This window comes from Idiotropiscis lumnitzeri, chromosome 3, assembly GCF_059441095.1.
Source record: "Idiotropiscis lumnitzeri isolate Australia: NSW breed Sydney's pygmy pipehorse chromosome 3, RoL_Ilum_1.0, whole genome shotgun sequence".
In the NCBI taxonomy this organism is placed as follows: domain Eukaryota; kingdom Metazoa; phylum Chordata; class Actinopteri; order Syngnathiformes; family Syngnathidae; genus Idiotropiscis; species Idiotropiscis lumnitzeri.
In genome coordinates this window covers 10008874-10026514 of record NC_142393.1, presented here as the reverse complement: position 1 = coordinate 10026514, position 17641 = coordinate 10008874, and the positions used below count along the sequence as shown (strand labels likewise).

The window sequence follows — 17641 nt, the reverse complement described above, 5'->3', positions numbered from 1 at the left end:
CATCTCCATTAAAAAACAAAAAAAGGGGAAAAAAATTTCTCTGATGAATGGCATATTTTTGCGACAAACAGGAAACACAATGGATATTTTTTATTTAATTTTTTTATTGATTGTGAAAAGCAGGAAATCTACAACCAGCTTTAGCCCTGCAGCCAGCCAAGTCTGCCTCACCCTTCCAATGACAAGCATCCACTCCACCTGGCCCCTCGGTTGGGGTTTATAGCGCAGAGTTTCATAAACTGGAAGAATGTGAGTGACTTGGAGCTGGACGACCAATCAGCCGAAAAAGGCCATCTGTATCTGGCGCCACTTGTCCGGAGGAAGCTGCTCAAGCCTTCCTTTGGACTGTAATGCCTGAGCCAGACACAAGACAGATGCGCAATTCCATTTGTGGAATAAATCCATTCATTCATACACAATATCATTCCCCTATTCAAATCAAGACAACAAAACAGCAGCTCACGTCACATAAAAAAACATCCATACACAAACACACACACACACACACTTATGCTGGATATTCATTTTTATCTCTGAATTTGGCAAGGATGATTTGGAATGTTTTTTAATCTCTTATTTTGCATTCTTTCCAATTACTCAAGATGACAGTTCATAAAATCAGTCAGACATTGAGTTAATAGCACAACTTTATATCTGACAAGGTCGTACGAAGGTCCATACCCAACTACGACTGAGAAAAAGGAAAATGGCGATGTATGCTTTCCAGAAGAGATGGACAGCATCTTCGACATGCACGCACACAAACACACTCACGTACACAGTCTAGGACAAATTGGGCCCAGCCAAAGGGCTCACAGAGTTGTTATCCTGAATGGCCACTTGGCTTCCACGTGGTGGAACCTCGATGATACGGGGCTTGTCGATGATGCGAGCGCGACGGTCTCCTTTCTCTACAATTCCAATAATCCAGGCACCCTGACCTCCAGCCCCCGAGCCTTGGCTCTTCATCTCAGAACAGAATTTGGCCGCCTGCTCTCTGGGTAGACAAATGAGCAGTCCACCTTTGAAAGGGAGAGAGCAGGTGTCATAAAAGCATTCAGAATACCGGATTACACGGACACAATGTCCAACAGTCAAACTTTAAGGCAACACGTAAAAAACAGAGGACACAGTGGTAGGACACTATTAATTGTAAGCTTTTGCTCATTTCTAAAACTACCATTGATGGATTAAGAAAAATAAATAAATTACAATTTCATTCTTCCTGTATGTTTCCTAGCAACAGTAGTTACTGTTTCCTACCGGATGTTTCAGACGATGTGCCCTGAATCAAATTGAATATGTTTCCACATGCTTTGCTGACGGCAGCCATTTTGGCAATGATGGGAAGGTTGTGGATGACGAAGGCCACATCGTTGCGTTGTTGTGTTGCCAGGTTGTTGGCGTGCCCCAACAAACCAAAGCCTGTCACGTCTGTTGCTGCGTGGGCCTGGAACTTGTGCATGAGACCTGCCGCTGGAGGGAAAAAGGAACAAGATGAACACACAAGCAGGTATTTAGATCTGCCTATGCATGCACACACAGACTCATCCAAAAAAAAAATAATTTTTTATTGAAATATGTTTTCTTCCTTTTAACCTTTCAAAATTAAAGTTTTTTTGGTGACCATTTTAAAAATGTCAGCTAATTATCGATTTAGCAAATCAACAAATGAACCAATATTTAGGGTGAAGACAGGAAGTGAGAAAAATATTTTTTAAAAAATGGGCAGAAATGGGCCAATCAAAAATGGATCATATGCCGCATACCTGTACGGTTTAGTGTTGCCATTGAAAACATAGCTTCCTGATAGGCCTCCTTAACTTCCGGCTTGGTGATGACAAGCTTGATCTTGTTCCACCGATCAGGCTGGTTTGACAAAGCGATTTGAGTGCACGCATATGAAAAGAGGAGAAGGAAGAGAGTGAGGTCAGAATGCTAGTCAGGCGCCTCAAATCCTGTTTGATCACACGTTGAATAACACTGACCTGTTCGAGCCACTGGTGAGCATTAACAGCCACCTGTGTCCCCAAAGGCTTAGTGAGGACCAAGACATCACCTGGGACGGCACCGTCTGGCCTGAAGAAAAGAGGGAGAGACCTTCAGAATGTGACCTATCAGCAGGCCATGCTCTCCTGGTTGAATTGAAACAAAACTGTTTTCAGCTCGTTGAAACACATCATACAAAAATCAACCACTGTTAATGATTATGGCTTGAGAAAATGAGCCATCTCTGGCCCCTCATCATGCCTCAAATTTGATATTGTCGCCATATGCGGAATCCTCTTACTGTCAAAATGACAAAACAACATCTTGCTTAACTTCCCACAACATTGACTTCGGGTTACAAACGAGTTCCACTCCTATGCTGGCGACATAACTTGAACTTTCGCATAAATCGGAATTTAAAAACGCTTAAATACCCGCTAAATCTCCCTCACCCTATACGATCCACGACTACATATGAAAGCAACCCAGGTCGGACCCCCCCCAAAAAAGATGAATAAAGAAAGAAAAATAAAGGTTGCATACGGTCAAAAAAAATCTGCATGCAGCGTGAACCTAAAATGGAGGACGAGACTCCGGCGTCGTCAAGTCGAAACAATGTAGGGTCATGTACCACGTACCCGAGGAACGCCTCTAGCTTATTGTCGTGGCAACTCCTTCTCGTTTAACTTGCCACCGTGGGAGCGGGTGAATAAATAACCAGTCTGACGCGACAAAAATCTTCCAACTATCCTATACCATAAACTGAAAATGACATCACAGTTGCTCAGGCCTCAGGTAACGACCAATCACGACTCACCTGTTTTTTGAATTTGGTCATGTGATGTTGGCAAGCTGAACTTTGAGTGGTTGTTACCTGAGCCAAGAATAACTGTGATGTCATCTGCAGCAGGTGCGACAGGTGTATTTTGCTGCTTAATTCATTTTCCACAATTACAATATTCATCAGAATGTCTTTAGACTAGTAGGGCCACATAGAACATTATTCTAAAGACAGTTTTTGAGTTAAATAGATCTTTAATGATGCGTAAAATAACAGGAAGTGGGGACAGAACATTTGTATCGATGTGTGGAAAAAATGTTCATTTGACCAAATTTGGACATAGGGCAGCAATAAAAAAAAAAAAAAAACACCACTGAGGAAAAACAACCAATTAGAGACACAAAGTGTGACTTTGTGGGCTTCATTCATTTCCCCAAACGCTGTAAACATTATTAAATAATAATTGCATGACTTTGCTCAAACGCACAACACAGGCTGCTGTCAATAGCAAGCACTACACTGACTTACATGATGAAGTCGTTGGGCTGGCAAACAACTGAGGCCACTCCCCCGATAATGATCCATGGATTGATCACCGTCTGACCGCCGGTCACCGAAGTCCCTCCCTCCTCAGCAGCATCGCGAAATCCTCGAATCATTAGCGGCATTACACGCTCGCGGTCCTGCGTCATTTTGTGATCACATGAAGGCTGTTTAGTTCATCTCAAACAGCATTGAACATTTTCAGAGAAATAAGTCATTCAATACTACCTTGTCATTCATCTTTTGGCTAACACTGAGCAGCATTAGCATGTTATCACACTCCGTGATGCCCATTGCATAGAGATCACTGAGGACATTGGCACATGCGATCTTGCCCTGGGAGACAAAAAGAAAAAAAAAAAAGGAGAGTTTAGTTGACCCCACCAAAAGATTTTATTTTCTGTTAATTATGTGGTAAAAAATAAATAAACTTAAGGCCTACGCGGTTTTACTGATAACTATTTTTGTCCTCAAAGGATTTATTTTTGCAACATCATGATTAAATGTTAGGTGTACCTCCATAATCAGTCGTGTTGTGCACAAATCAAAATCAGACGGGGTTATGTCAAAAGAACCTTTTGTTTACATGGTAACTGTTAGTCGGAGTCCACTTTCTATGTCATTTACAGACTTCAACCGTGCAGGAACGCAAAATGACGCATCTTGAAAGAGAATGAGTAGAGAGTCCATACACGTGAATTCATACCTCATGTCTTCTAGACAATGCTAGGAATTTTTTTCATGGCTTCATGTTTGATGTTTGTAACAACTGAATTTGCGTCAAAAATCGCTCACCGTATGGTGTAGATAAAAACAATATAAAAATCTTCTCTATTTACTATTTAGAGCAAATTGTAATTGTTTCCCAGGAAATATGTACTATAAAAAAAAGAAACTATTTCAAAAAACCTGATGTGCTAAAGAGTAAAGTATTCTCTACTTGTATTATTGTGTTTGGCTTTAAAAAGAGGGGTGGCCCTTGTGGCGTTTCTCAAGAACAACTCGAATTCATGATTGTAGATATCCACAGCGGCTATCATGTGGGTGAACTGGAACTATCAAAGGCGAAACCAAGAACCTCAGAACTACCCCTTGGAGGAAAATCCTCACCATCATGTAGGGATCCTCCACAAGTGGGTAAAAGAAGTCTGTCGTCTGAACTAAAGACAATCCGCCGTGCCTTAGAGGGATCACACAGCAGTCCATTCCCACTCCTGGAATCAGAAAAGGCAGCAAAATAATACTTTGTGTATTACATGTTTCATCATGTTAGGTACGATATGTGTGATAAACGTCACACAAGCAATGTTTGCATGAAGTCAAACTCAGACTGTTAATGTCCACCAATGCCGTTTTTTTTAATGCTATTCCTTCTGGTGTATCCGTTCAGTTTAAGGGTTGCATTGTCTCTCTTGGGCTATTTTTGACGCTATTATTACTGATGTTATAGATGGCACAATTGGTAGAATAATCTTCAACCCTCCTTGTTATTAAAACAGTCACAAGATCTGTGCTGAAGTCCAGTCTGATTCTGTATTGATGTCACACATAATATCATACTGGAACTGGAGTGTAAAGAATTGATGTTGAAAAGAAATTTAAATTAGTGAATAAGGTGACAGAAGTTTCATTCAAAATGTTCATCGATTTTCCCCAGTGAGATAATTTTTGCTATGTTTAATTCTGATTGAATTGTGCTGTCTGTTAACTCTATTCTGAGACTGATGTATATCTATTCTGGAAATGTATTCCCTCCAATACGATTGCAAGTTTATGTTATTGTATCTTGCACATCTTTTTGTAACTTAGTGATTACTTTACAAATTTATTTTTGCATTGTAAAGCAATTTAAAAAGTAATTTTTTAAAATAAATTTTAGAATACGTCTTGCTAAATTTTACTTTCATAAATGTAAATTTGTAAAGTCCAAACCTGTTTTTTTTTTTTGTACGCCTTTGAAAGCGCTACTTTCCATAACGGGTTCTAAAGATAAGGATCAAAACTTTGGCCTCGTGTTCTAATATTGTTTTCAATAAGTCTATTACATATTCCACTTGGCATTTTTGTTTTGTTTTCCTTCATTATTTTGGATTTAAAAATAAGAAACTAGATTGAAGCGTTATAAGCATAATAATGTTACGTGATGACACAAAAAAAATGTTGTGCATTAATTGTGAGAGCTTCTTCCTGGAGCCAAATATGATTGGAAGGCGAATGTTTCGTTCAAGAACTCGTACAGCACTTCGGCCACGCATATACATTGTTATCAGAAATCAGAAATCCCTTTATTGTCATTGTACTCACACATACTTATAATTGACTGATTAATATTCCTTATCGATGACATAATCCCAACTATGCATTTCACGTGCCCTCATAAACACTGAACTCTGTTAACGAGTCTGGTCAAATTCCATGTAGAAAACGACATGAAGCACTTCACGATTTCAAATTATGCTGACTCACACTACCTTGTCATTTTTTAAAATTAGTTTTTATTTTTATTTTATTTTTTGTTGTCTGTCGTATCTCACGACTATATAATTAATTATGAGGATTGAGTGGAAGTCCCAAAAAATATGAATTCGTAAATTATTTTGCTAATTTGTGACAGCAGCGTATGAGCACACATTAGCTAGCCTGTTTAGCTACGCTAGCTACAACGTCAGGCGTCACTGGTGCTAGCCTGCATAATAACATTTCCCCTACCAAGCCGAGGACCAGCGGGCAACTGCTGCGCGAACTCAGATGTGTCTCCGTCCTTCCCTGGCCCGTCGGCCCGGTTCGGCTCGAGTCCCGCCAGGAGTTTGAGCAGAGCCTCCTGCGGGACCTTGCAGCCTCATCCTTTCATCTCCGAGAAGGATGTGAGACGAAATCCACGCTCCAAGCCGTGTTCCTCGGGGTTGAAAGGCTTGTACCCAGTGGGAAAATAGCCCTCGGTTCCCATCGCTTCTGTTTGAGCAGGCGGGGAAGTTGAACCTGACATGCCGGTCTGGAGAAACCTTCAGAAACCTTCAAGTTCTCAACGCGGGCGGAGACAGGCTGTCGGATCGGAAGGTTGGAGTCCACGATGGAATGGATGAATGGAGGAGTGGCGTGAGTGTGAACCTAAAAGCGTCATGTTTGCGTTAGTGAACGCTAACAGGAAACGATAAAACGACTTTAGATTACATCAACATAAAATATCGAGGGAACTGCACAACGAAGAGTCTTCTGTTTTATGTTTCTGAATCGTGAACTTGGTTCCAAAAAGCCGCAGACAATATAAAGAACATTATTGTTTCGGTGGACTCAAAAATAAGCATACATTGAAGGTAAAATATGATATTTTAAAGGATAAAAGTGGTCTATTATTTTATTTTGAAAACAATGTTTATGATTCCGGATCTCCATCTGCCAAACTCTTGTCAAATGCCAAAGAGCTGAAGCAAAAAGGTGATTGCAGAATCAATGTAGAAAATAGCAGAGATCTGACTTGGGAAAAATATTCTCAATAGTAACATAGACTTTGGTGTCAATAATTTACTTGTATTTATTCATAAATGTCGTTTTTAACATTTTTCAAACAAAACCTACTTTAACTCACTTTGGAAGAATGAGCTCTGTCTCTTTCTAAAACCTTTAACGGAATAAAAAAATGCCCGTTTTTTTTTTTAACAGGACATATTCATATAATACACAACACATTTAGACCGCACCAAAATAATTGAGAGTTGGGTTTAGGATAATATATTTTTCCCCAGAGAACACAAACATAAATTCCTAGTCTCTTGTCCTCTGCTATATTTTTATTTATTTTTTTGGTCTGAGTCCAGTCTTGGTAATCTCGAACTAAATTAGATAACTTCATTTGCCACAACAAAGAATATTTAAAAAAATGAAGCAAGGACACAAATAGCCAGCACAGAGCCCAGAGGATTCAAGGAACACAAACTAGTACGAATGTGTCACATGTGAGCAAATGAACATTTATTTTGGAACTTGTCAACGGGCTGAAACAATTTTCATTACACCAACAGAGAGCATCCATCATTACAGACAATCACAAAAACGTTGACCTCATTGCTCGTACATTCAGATAATTGATAGCTACAGGGAAGAGTACACAATTAAAAGGTCCTCAGTGATATAGCAGGTATGTAGTCAACAGTATACACAGACACAGTAAAACGAGAATGGCTACTTTGTTCACTTAGAATTAAACCATCTCTCGTACAGATATGTTTTGAGGTAATGCAGACTTGCAACATTTCAGACCAAAACATACCATATTTGAATATACACCTTAATTTAAAGCTCACTAGGTTATTCACTCATGTTTACCCTTCAGGAAGATGAGAAAAATGATTTTTTTTTCTTTATAATAATAAAAAAGGATGAATATAGCTTAGGTCCAAAGATGAATTATTGTTAAATAACAAAAGGATGATACAAATACAGAACACATTTAATTCCAAACGTCAGCCGTTCCTTCTTTAGGATACCAGTATCTCAGCAAAGTAAAGCGAGAAAAATAAAGGAAAAGGCATCAGGGACTGAATGCAAACCCTTTTAAAATGCACATCATATTTGCACATCACCAAGCCACTGGCAAAGAATTACATGTAAAAAAAGGAGCTGGTTGAAGCAACGGACAACAAAAAATAAATAGGGGGAAAAGACAGAATTGAAGAGTAGAAAAGCTACAACACAAAGTGAATGGGTGGACCAGGTCAAGAGCAATACAATGCAATTATTATATCTTTTGTTCACAAGAACAGTCCTTTGTTTGGCACATGTTGATTCCATCGTTGTCATTTTAAGCATTCATAATAGGTTAACTTGAATTCATGTGTGTTGCATTTAAGTGCAATTAAGGTGCGACAACAAAAATGTCTACCCCAGCTAGACACAGAGCTGGAAAAAGGAACCCCCTCCCCCATTCTACACCGATCAGCCATGACTCGATCCTTCAGATTAATACTGTATAGGAGCTCAAACAGCTCTGACATGGACTCCACAAAGCATCTGATGTCTCGTGACAGCAAACGATTAACAACAGATGAAGCTGAAATGTGTGACGCTGGGTTGGCGCCTACTGTCCAGTACATCTGAAAGGACCACAAATGAATCCAAGTGTATGTATGGACTTTGGATGGCAAGTCAACACCCGGAACTTGGTGTGTTAACCCAAACATAACAAGGGTGACTGGCACTGCATAGCTACTACACACCTTTAGCCGAGTGGTGGCTGCTGGTCATTCAAATGCAGGGAAGATCAGCTCCGCCTCAGAAAAATCACCCAATCATCATGTAGAAACCGAGGAACCGGGTTTTGGCATGAAAAGGATAGAATAAGCCACCAAACGTGCATGTCTAAGCAGCTGAACAGGACAGGGTATTTAAAAAATAAATAAGTTTGTGCTTGAGTACCTTGCTGTGAAGCAACATTGTTAGCCTTTTTTCTTCTACCATTATCCTACCAATTACAATTTGCGCCCAGTATTCTGTTGTTGGGTCACTGGATGTCCCTTCTCATATCCCTTATGGTAGGTAGTAGCCAATCTTCCAGAAATCCTGAATCAATCAAATCTACTTTTAGGGCAAAATGGCGACATGCCCAAGTCTAAAATCTTAATCAACGACAGGTGCTTTTGTAACAAGGCAATGTTATTCAATTCACCTCTCAGCGATTATAATGGTATGGCTGGCCGATGTATGAATATCGAAGGGGGAGATGACCCTTGAATCTGTTACTGTATACAGTCCATAACATGGATTTGCAGTGTGTCCATATCTGGAGCCTGGTACTGACACTTGGGGCAACATAAATCTGGCAGATCCTCAACTCCTGCTGCTCCTTGATCACTAGGCTGCACCAATCCTGGATTGCGGTACAAGGATGGAGGGGGCGCCGTGTTGAAAGCTCCGGCAGAAAATCCACCTGATAATGGAGCACATGCAGGTTCCTCTCAATGACACGTTTCGAAAATCTTTTTTGGTGCCGTGAAGCGATATTCTAATTTCATATCACAAATTCTGTCTAAACAGCTGCTCTTCAAGTGCAGAAATGTGTCCCAAGAGTCCAAATTTGGTGAAAAGTGAGCTTTAGCTATGCAAAATGAGAAAGGGAACATTTAAAGCTGGACTATTCTTAGTTCTATATGGCAATCTGTATCCTTTCTCAGTAGTGATGTACCTTGTGGAGGCGGAATGTGTGGAACCCGCGCTGGAAAGTCCTCTTGATGCCGCAGCTTCATCTGCTCCATACGTGCCCTGAAACAAGGGAAGATGCGGATACCGTCGTGAACCTGCTTCAGACGTTAATCAAAGCTTACATTCCCAGCATAATAAAGCAAATGCAGATGCTTTATCTAATCTCGGCCAAGTGCCCTGCTAGACAGCGGCTAGTAAAGCTATATGATGATAGAGCATGCAATGAATTCACTTCAAATAGACATCTGACATCACAAGATGAACTACTAAAACATGACTAGATCCACAAAGGAGACAAGAAGGGATTTTTTTTTTTTTTTAAATCAGATATTTACCGGGATGCGGCTTCCTGTTTGTGCCTATCAATCTCTGCCAAAGCATGAGTCAGCTGATCCTGCAGCTCTTCTTTTTTCTGGTTTAGTTTTTCCCTTGCTTCCCGTTCCGCAAGGAAGTCTGCCTTGTAGATTTCAGCCTGATCACAGGTTAAGAGGGAGGAAAAGCAAGGTTATATGACCAAGTTCCACCACATTGCCTTAGTCTCAATAGAAAGTACTTGAAGACTATTTTAAGAACGCACCATACATCCAAAACAATAAATGAATATGTTCCATTCATATGTCTACCAAAGGAAATTAATGGCCAAGCCAGAGACCACACCAAAATCCAAAAAAAAAGAGGGGTGTGGAAATGAGGGACGAAATATAGAACACCGTAGCTGCATTGAACAAAGTTGTACAGTCATGAGTCAGTTTGACAGGAATGTAAAACTAATGGTTTATTAAGGGTAATAAGATATTCAGCTGACTGACATGAGGTCAAGCTAAGATTTCCTGCTCAGATGATGACACAAAAAAAATAGCAAGACAAACAAAAAAAAAAAAAACAAAAAAAAAACCGACAGCAATTTCTGGCAAGCCGTTTGGGTTGGGAGCCTTTTCAAATGTTAGGGAGAATGTATCATTCACTGTAAAAATAAAGTACACAGACGTGGCTTATGAGTGAGAAATTATACCTGCGCAGTGAGGACAGGAACGGTCTCCAATGAGCCTTTCTGTTGCTCGACCTCCTCCTTTAGTTTGTCAATCAGGTCTTGCTTCAGGGCCAGTGCTCTCTCTGCCTCCTCCAGTCGGCTGCACAGATCTCCTCCCTGAAAAACACGCGTGGTACATACAGAGGGATGTGAAGTAGAACAACTCATTTGGGGAGGGGTTCGTTGCTCATATAATGTACTTTACCTCACTCTTGAGTACAGAATCATAGTCTCTAAATAGACACGTGTAAGCATGCTGAAGCTGTGTCAGTTTTTTCCTAAGAAACGAGAGGGGGAAAGAATCGCATTAATTCAGAGGAGTTTGCAATCTCCCTTAAAAAAAGCCTGGCACGTTGCAGTTCGGTAAAAGCAGCTTTCACATGCATGAGCACGGCATATTAGAATGAATAAAATTGCTTTCTGAAGTGTGTGTGTCCCCACTTTTCCACAGTGACAACATGTCTCTCCGTCTTGAGGGCTTGCTCCAAGCTCTGAATCTGCAACATGAGCTTGTCCATGCCCACATGATGTTGATTCCTCTGCTGCTCCAGTTCTTGCTCTGCCACCTGCAGGGCTTTCACCTTACTGCACAATCTGCAAACAAGTACAGCATCGTATGAGCTCAAATTTACACAGTCCCGTCATTCTCAAAGCACACTTTGAAGCGATTGCGTACTTCTCCTCCAGCATTTTGCGTTCTTGCTCGCTTTTGTCCAGGCAGCTCTGCCTCTCATTCAGTTCCGCTAAGAGAGACGTTGCCTGAGCTTTGAGAGCCTCACAGTCCTTGTCCTTTTGCTTGAGCAGTGCCTCGGTTCTGTCACGCTGAGCAGAACTCTTCTGCAGGTAGTCAAGCTTCTCCTCTAACTCACGATACCTATTAATTATTCAGTCACAATTCCATTTTAAAATAATGGCTTACTTAAACGACAACATGGAATACATATAATAATCAAATCTAATAGATGAAATACAATTGACGATGAGTCTGACAACTGGAAAAAAATGATCAATAAGACGTGTCCGAAATATAATTTTGGGTAGGAGGGTGCCAACTTTCACAGTTTTTACATTTTTAAAACTATTCATCCTCAATGTGATTTTTTTTTAGAACACAATCTACACAATTATAGAATAACATCTAGCATCAAGGACATTCAATTCAACTAAAACATTTGATTTCAGGACAAATCTGTATTGAGAAAGAATGAATGACTGGTCATGAAAGTTTTTGTCAAGAAGCAAAGAGGAAATTTATAATGGTGAAAACTAATTGTACCTCTTCACACAATAGCTGGTGTCATGAACAGCTAAAAGATGCACAGTGACGAAATAGAAAAGGCGTGTTTTGGTCTTGGGCCAAACTGTTCACAATATTCACAAAAAATAAACAAACAAGCCACACAGACAAAAGCGGTTACAACAGCCACGGTGCAGTACAGTGAAGACAGTTACAAGTTAGCATGCATTTGACCAGGAAGAAAAGCCACACAGAGCTGTGGGCTCACCTGCCCTGCGTGGCCTGAAGCTGCTCTGTGAGTTTAGCCAGGCTAGAGCTGGTAGAAGGAACAGGAATGAAAGCAGAAGGAAGTAGATATAGCAAAAATAAGGCTTTAATTGAAAAATAAAAACCAACACGACAAGCAACTCTTGGATGTTTGACCCAAAAATTCTATGTACGTATTGATTGAACCGCGCTGTTGACACGCTGGACATTTTAGTAGTGTTAAACTGAAACACAGAGTAAAAAAAATGGTCGTAAAATATCTTACCAGTCAGAGGAGTGCTGGGCTTCAGTGCGATGTTGACCAGCCTCCTCAGTAGCGCTGCTTGCCTGTAAAAGACAATCATGTAAGTCTTTTTGGGTTCCACATGCATCCACATCTCACCTTAATTATTAAGTAATACTATTGTAATAATATTAATTTCAGTATAAGAGCAATAGTAATCTACTATTGATAGATTTTTATTTATTAGAAGTGGGTGAAGCTGAATCATTTAGTTTTAGAGATGAACCGATTCACTCAAGCCCCGAGTCGATTTGATTTTCAGTTCCTGATTTTTTTAAAGATTAGATTTTTTTTAAATCGCCGCCAAGCTTTTTTTCTTGTGTGAAACTGCAGTCATTCATTGATGTTTGGCGCAAGCGAGTAAATATCTTGTGTATTTTAAATGGAACCAAAAACTATACACTATGCTGAATTGCACCAATACCATGAAATTACCTTTAAATAGTAGAAGAAATACTTAACATAAAAGTGTACATATTTGTACATATTTAACTTTTCTTGGCCAAGCCTATTTCTTTGTCACTACCGATCTTTCAAAATCGTGAGCATTTTTTTTTTTTTTACAAGTATTGTTTTGAGACGGATTCCTGAACTTTTTTTTTTATATCGCCAACCTGCCTACAATATTGTGAGGTTCATATCATGATATTGCATTGTGATATTGGGATATGGTTACAACTCTAGTTATCAGTGTGAATGAGCCTACAACCAGTCGTCTTCAACGCCAAATGGAAAAAAAAAAGTGAAAATGGTTCCACTTATGTGAACTGTTACTTGGCTGATAGCGAAGGTGCTAGTTGCTTTTTTTTCCCAGAAATTGTTGTGACAGGGGGTCAAAGTATTTTACGACCAAATCGCTACGTGGCAACAATGATTCTACCTTTCTAAAGTAGCTCCTTTTTGTTCACAGCCATGCATTCCATGTAGGAAGTGCACGTCGGTTGGATCATGTTTTGAATTATAGAATCAATTATTCACCCAGCACTATTTCATAATGTGCAATTTGGGCCTAACTGGTTGACCATTACCTGTGCTTGAGCCAGTTTGGCCGCCAGCTGATCAATGCAGCGACGCATTCGCTCCCTTTCCTTTTCACCCTCATCCCTCTGCCGCTCCAACTCTTCGTTTTTCTTTTTTAGATCACGCATGCCTTCCTCAAGCTTTTCTTTGTGGCTCTTCATTAGCAGGAAGTCATTTGCACCCTCGACGGGCTGCAGAGAGAGAGGCACGCAATGCGATAGAATTCTGGATGAGCGGACGCAGGGAGACATTACTAAAGAAGGAAAGTGGATTAGAGACTAACCATATGTTCATGAGGAACTAATGGGCAGACAATACAAAAGTATCGCTGCTCTAATTTATCGGACAATCCACTGGTTTACACGAGTAAACGGATAAGGAGAATTAGTGTCCATTAGAGTAAGGGGTCCGTTCATGTGAGACGTTGGCTACCAGCAACACCACAAATCCCAAATGGCCTTGTGATGGATGTATAGCAATGTTTTTCTCACAGAAGACGACACTGGTAGTGTCGTGCTACATGCTGATAAGAAGAATTAGTGTCAACAAAGCGGACAGTGGAGGGATCCATTTTGTTTCACACTTGACAGGTCGTTTTGGTCATGATTTTGGATGACGGATTTTGGGGTATGAAAACAGAAGCAACAAAAGGGGATTTGATTGGGAAAATGGGGTTGGGGTGAGCTATCAGTCTCACCTGGCCATTTTGCTAGCACACTGACCACCCCCCCCACCTCCGAAAGTAGGGTGGGGGTGTTGGAAGGGCACTACTCACGGAGCCACAAACACTTGCGTCACCCGAGAACAGACATGCTCCTTAGATGGAAAATAAACAAATACATAATACATTCGGTGTCCACTCAAATATTACCAGGCTACGATGGGGAGTTGTCTGTGTGTGCTGGTCCGCTTCCTCCGTTGTCTTCTTTTCCCGTTGATCCAGGATCTGAAAGAAAAATGGAATTAGCTAATTAAAGTTGCTTGCTTGATATTATGATTTTGACTTCAGCCTTTCCCTCCATGTTTTGTTTACTTTTCTCTGTGGTTATTCGTTCTCAAATAGAGACTGCGGGGAAGTCGGTGGGTTGTTTTTTTACATCTTGTGTCTAAATTACTTGGTCCTCTCTGGTTACATGATTAGATCATCGAGTGAAGGGAATCATTCAAAGGAAACACAGAGTGTTTCTGAATATTTTCGACTTTTTTTCTTTCCATTTTAGACCTTGGTGCGCACTGGTTGCATATTCTCCCCATGCTTATGAATATTCTCTTCATGTACTCCAGTTTCCTCCCACAGTCCATAACAATGTTGAGTCAATGACAATTCAAAATGTATTGATGTTAATAACAAAATTTATGAAACCCATTTTCGTCTTTGGCGTACCACGCCATACTAACTTCAGGGCAGTAAGCTAACGCACAGCGGTAGCAATAACAGAATTAAACTCTTGTAGGTAAATTATATATTACCTTTCGAAATGCTCCTGTTATCCAAATGTCAGCCAAGAGATCAAACCATCTATATCTGATTTAACGCAGGTCTGTGTGTACATAGACTTGGACATCTTTTTTTGACATGGTCAAGTAAAATTTGTTTTGAGGCCATTTAAAAAAAAAAAAAAAAAAAAACATAACTGTAACAGAATGGTCTCCATAAAGATTGGATAAAATAGTATAGAAAGGCCTTATTTTCAATTTATTGCACCATCGAGTGATCTAGATGCAGCAGGACTGAGGTTATGAAAACAAAAAACACAACCAATAATGTAATAATGAAAAGCATATAGATATATTGAATAAAACGTTTACACAAGCCCATGCGTATTCATGGAAGAAGAGAATTTTAAATGAACCAACCTGTGGTGCATCGAGCGGGCCATTCTTTGTTGGAAAGGTACTTTCAGTCTGGCTGGAGCTACAGCAGTGGTTGGATGAGGAGGCTGGTCCATTCACCAAACCTTGTAACGAGTGATTCTCCTGTGCCAGCCTTTCCACCAGGGCCCTGGCCTCTTGGAAACGACAACTGAGAAATTCCCGATCCTCCCTCGTCTTTCTCTGCCAACCCTCCATCTCTTCACAGCGCTGGCGCAAGGCTAGGTTACTCCGCCGCAAGGCCTCTGAAAGACAGCGTGATGGGAGAGTGCACATAATGAATTCATTCAGTAGAAGTGACTGATCAAAACGTCAATTCTTTGGAGGTATTTTGTAAATTAAGAGGCGTGAGAAATGTTGAACTTTCTCTACTTTGTGGTTCTGTACACCTACAGGAAAGGTTATTTGGATTTCTTCTTATTCATCTTAGGTCACCACAAACCAGTCCTCTGAACACACAGTTGAGACAATGTTTAAAAAAGTATTAGAATCACATTTTATGAATGCTGTATTGATGAGCGGTTTAGATAATGGATGGATGCATGGATGGATGGATGGATGGATGGATGGAAAAGAATAATTGCCAAGGTATTAAATGCACCAATACAATGCTCTGGTTCAGACTATTTTTCATCAGGAAGTTGGATTTTCCTAAAAGTCAAGTTTCAAAACTAAAATTTCTCTGCCAGGCCTTTGAAGACAAATATATTTGATACAAAGCCTCTCCAGCACTGGTACCGTCGCTTTTATAATCATGTTGAATTGGTCCCATATCAGTCAATCATGCTCACTAATTCTTCTCATTCGTTTCATTTTTGTCTTGCTTGCAGCTGTATACCAGTTCGTGAAACAAATGCATATAACCTGCTTGAAACTCATAATAACGATTAAGCGCTAAAAAAATGAATAAATAAACAAAATATGGCTTCTCATAACACAAGTGAAATGTCATCAATACAACATTTGCTAAGAAAGTTGTTAAGATATATTGCATTATTGCAAGTCTGGTAAGCTCCAAGTAAAACAAATATTAAAAATATTTTGATACAACGTATGCTCCTATAATAAACAACAACAATATTGCGACAAATACAAACTAATGATGATCGGAATAATGTTAGATCAAAAAATAAGATGCCGTAGATTCATGGGGGTAAAGGAGGACAAGAAGTGAAAACAAAATATGGCGTTGCTCCAAATCTGTCAGGACAACCTCGTTTGCTAACCAAACAGTTTATTGGAATACGTACCTCTGAGCTGCTGGTTGTCCCCAAGCAATCTGGTGACCACTTCATTGGCTGCCAGCTCAGGTGGGACCCTGAGGGCCCCTCCGCTATCCTCTCCTGACATGTCCCACTGCAGTGGGCCATCAGGTTGGGGCTGCACCATCCCTAAACGTAAACACAACCACACAATGATTTAATTATCTTGCTCGTACAATCAATGCGTGTTAACACGACCTGGTACCTTCCCTTCCTTTCAGTTCAAACTCGCCACACGACACCTGAATGTAAAACAGATTTACGGCTAACATCAGTACTGTGCCAACATAGATACAAAGAACGTCGTCGCTGACCGCAAGAAAACATTACGTCATCCCAAATCGATGGGGGTAAAACGCGGGACTGGGAAATATGTCTTGACAGATTCTTCCTTTTTTTCAACATGGGGAAGGAGAGTAAAATAAATTAAAGTACACATTTTATTTAATGTTTATTAATGAATTGCTAGAAAGTCGTGTCATGTTCGGCTCGATCAGTATCATGTTTCCACATAGTAGTGAAACAAGGTATAACCTAAAATAAATGTATAAAATTAAGCATACATTTATAAAGAGACGGTAGGGGATCCTGTGTTACCTGTTATTCTTTTCCAGTTTTATCCAGAAAATCAGACAAAAACAGCCAGAGAGTCAGTCGCTAACAACCTGAGAGAAACCCAGCTAGGTGGTCAGCTCTGGCAGGCTAATGCTACACAGCTAGCAACTTAGCTTTCGCAGCTAACTGGGAAATGGCTGCATTGGTTTTCAGTAGTACTTGTTGACAACCAAACAACCGGACATCAGCAAAGTCAAGACCTCCGGTTAATCATCGGCTCCCCATTTCTTGTTCTCATAAAACGCTGTGCGTGGGTTGACGTTAACTGTAAAACACATGACGAGGCCAGTGTTATTAAACTTCATGTCTAAGCCCCGAGTTTAGTCTCTAAGGCAGATATTTTCGAAGCCTACTACAGCAACCACATTTTTTCAACCGCCCTTTAGCATAACAGATGGAAAATAATATAATTCCAATTTGCAAGAATGCGACTCTTTACTCGTGTAGAGTGAGTAGTAAACCCTCAATATGGGAAAACATTCTATTGATTTGCTTGCATGTTAGGAGACAAAACTCAGAGCTAAAGAATTAACACACGGAAATCCCC

General features: G+C 40.2%; 2 protein-coding genes across 4 annotated transcripts; both read right to left on the bottom strand.

Moving 5' to 3' along the window:
* Window positions 1-93: 93 nt before the first annotated feature.
* Window positions 94-6432, bottom strand: sephs3 (selenophosphate synthetase 3). Its single transcript, XM_088292189.1, has 8 exons — window positions 6023-6432; window positions 4424-4527; window positions 3542-3649; window positions 3299-3453; window positions 1989-2079; window positions 1770-1869; window positions 1264-1476; window positions 94-1022 (listed from the first exon to the last, which is right to left on the bottom strand). The coding sequence occupies exons 1-8, from the start codon at window positions 6297-6299 to the stop codon at window positions 784-786; spliced, it is 1287 nt and encodes a 428-aa protein (XP_088148315.1). The 5' UTR covers window positions 6300-6432; the 3' UTR covers window positions 94-783.
* Window positions 6433-7260: 828 nt separating this feature from the next.
* Window positions 7261-17635, bottom strand: ikbkg (inhibitor of nuclear factor kappa B kinase regulatory subunit gamma). 3 transcript variants are annotated; one of them, XM_088289662.1, is made up of 14 exons: window positions 17077-17635; window positions 16468-16608; window positions 15203-15462; window positions 14217-14291; window positions 13354-13536; window positions 12308-12369; window positions 12044-12091; window positions 11215-11412; window positions 10980-11132; window positions 10744-10816; window positions 10521-10655; window positions 9844-9980; window positions 9492-9568; window positions 7261-9236 (listed from the first exon to the last, which is right to left on the bottom strand). In XM_088289662.1, the coding sequence occupies exons 2-14, from the start codon at window positions 16604-16606 to the stop codon at window positions 9046-9048; spliced, it is 1731 nt and encodes a 576-aa protein (XP_088145788.1). In that variant the 5' UTR covers window positions 16607-16608; window positions 17077-17635; the 3' UTR covers window positions 7261-9045. The 3 variants fall into 3 exon arrangements, with proteins under 3 accessions (XP_088145788.1, XP_088145786.1, XP_088145787.1); XM_088289660.1 differs by lacking the exon at window positions 17077-17635 and adding an exon at window positions 16685-16924; XM_088289661.1 differs by lacking the exons at window positions 12044-12091; window positions 17077-17635 and adding an exon at window positions 16685-16825.
* Between the last annotated feature and the right edge of the window lie 6 nt (window positions 17636-17641).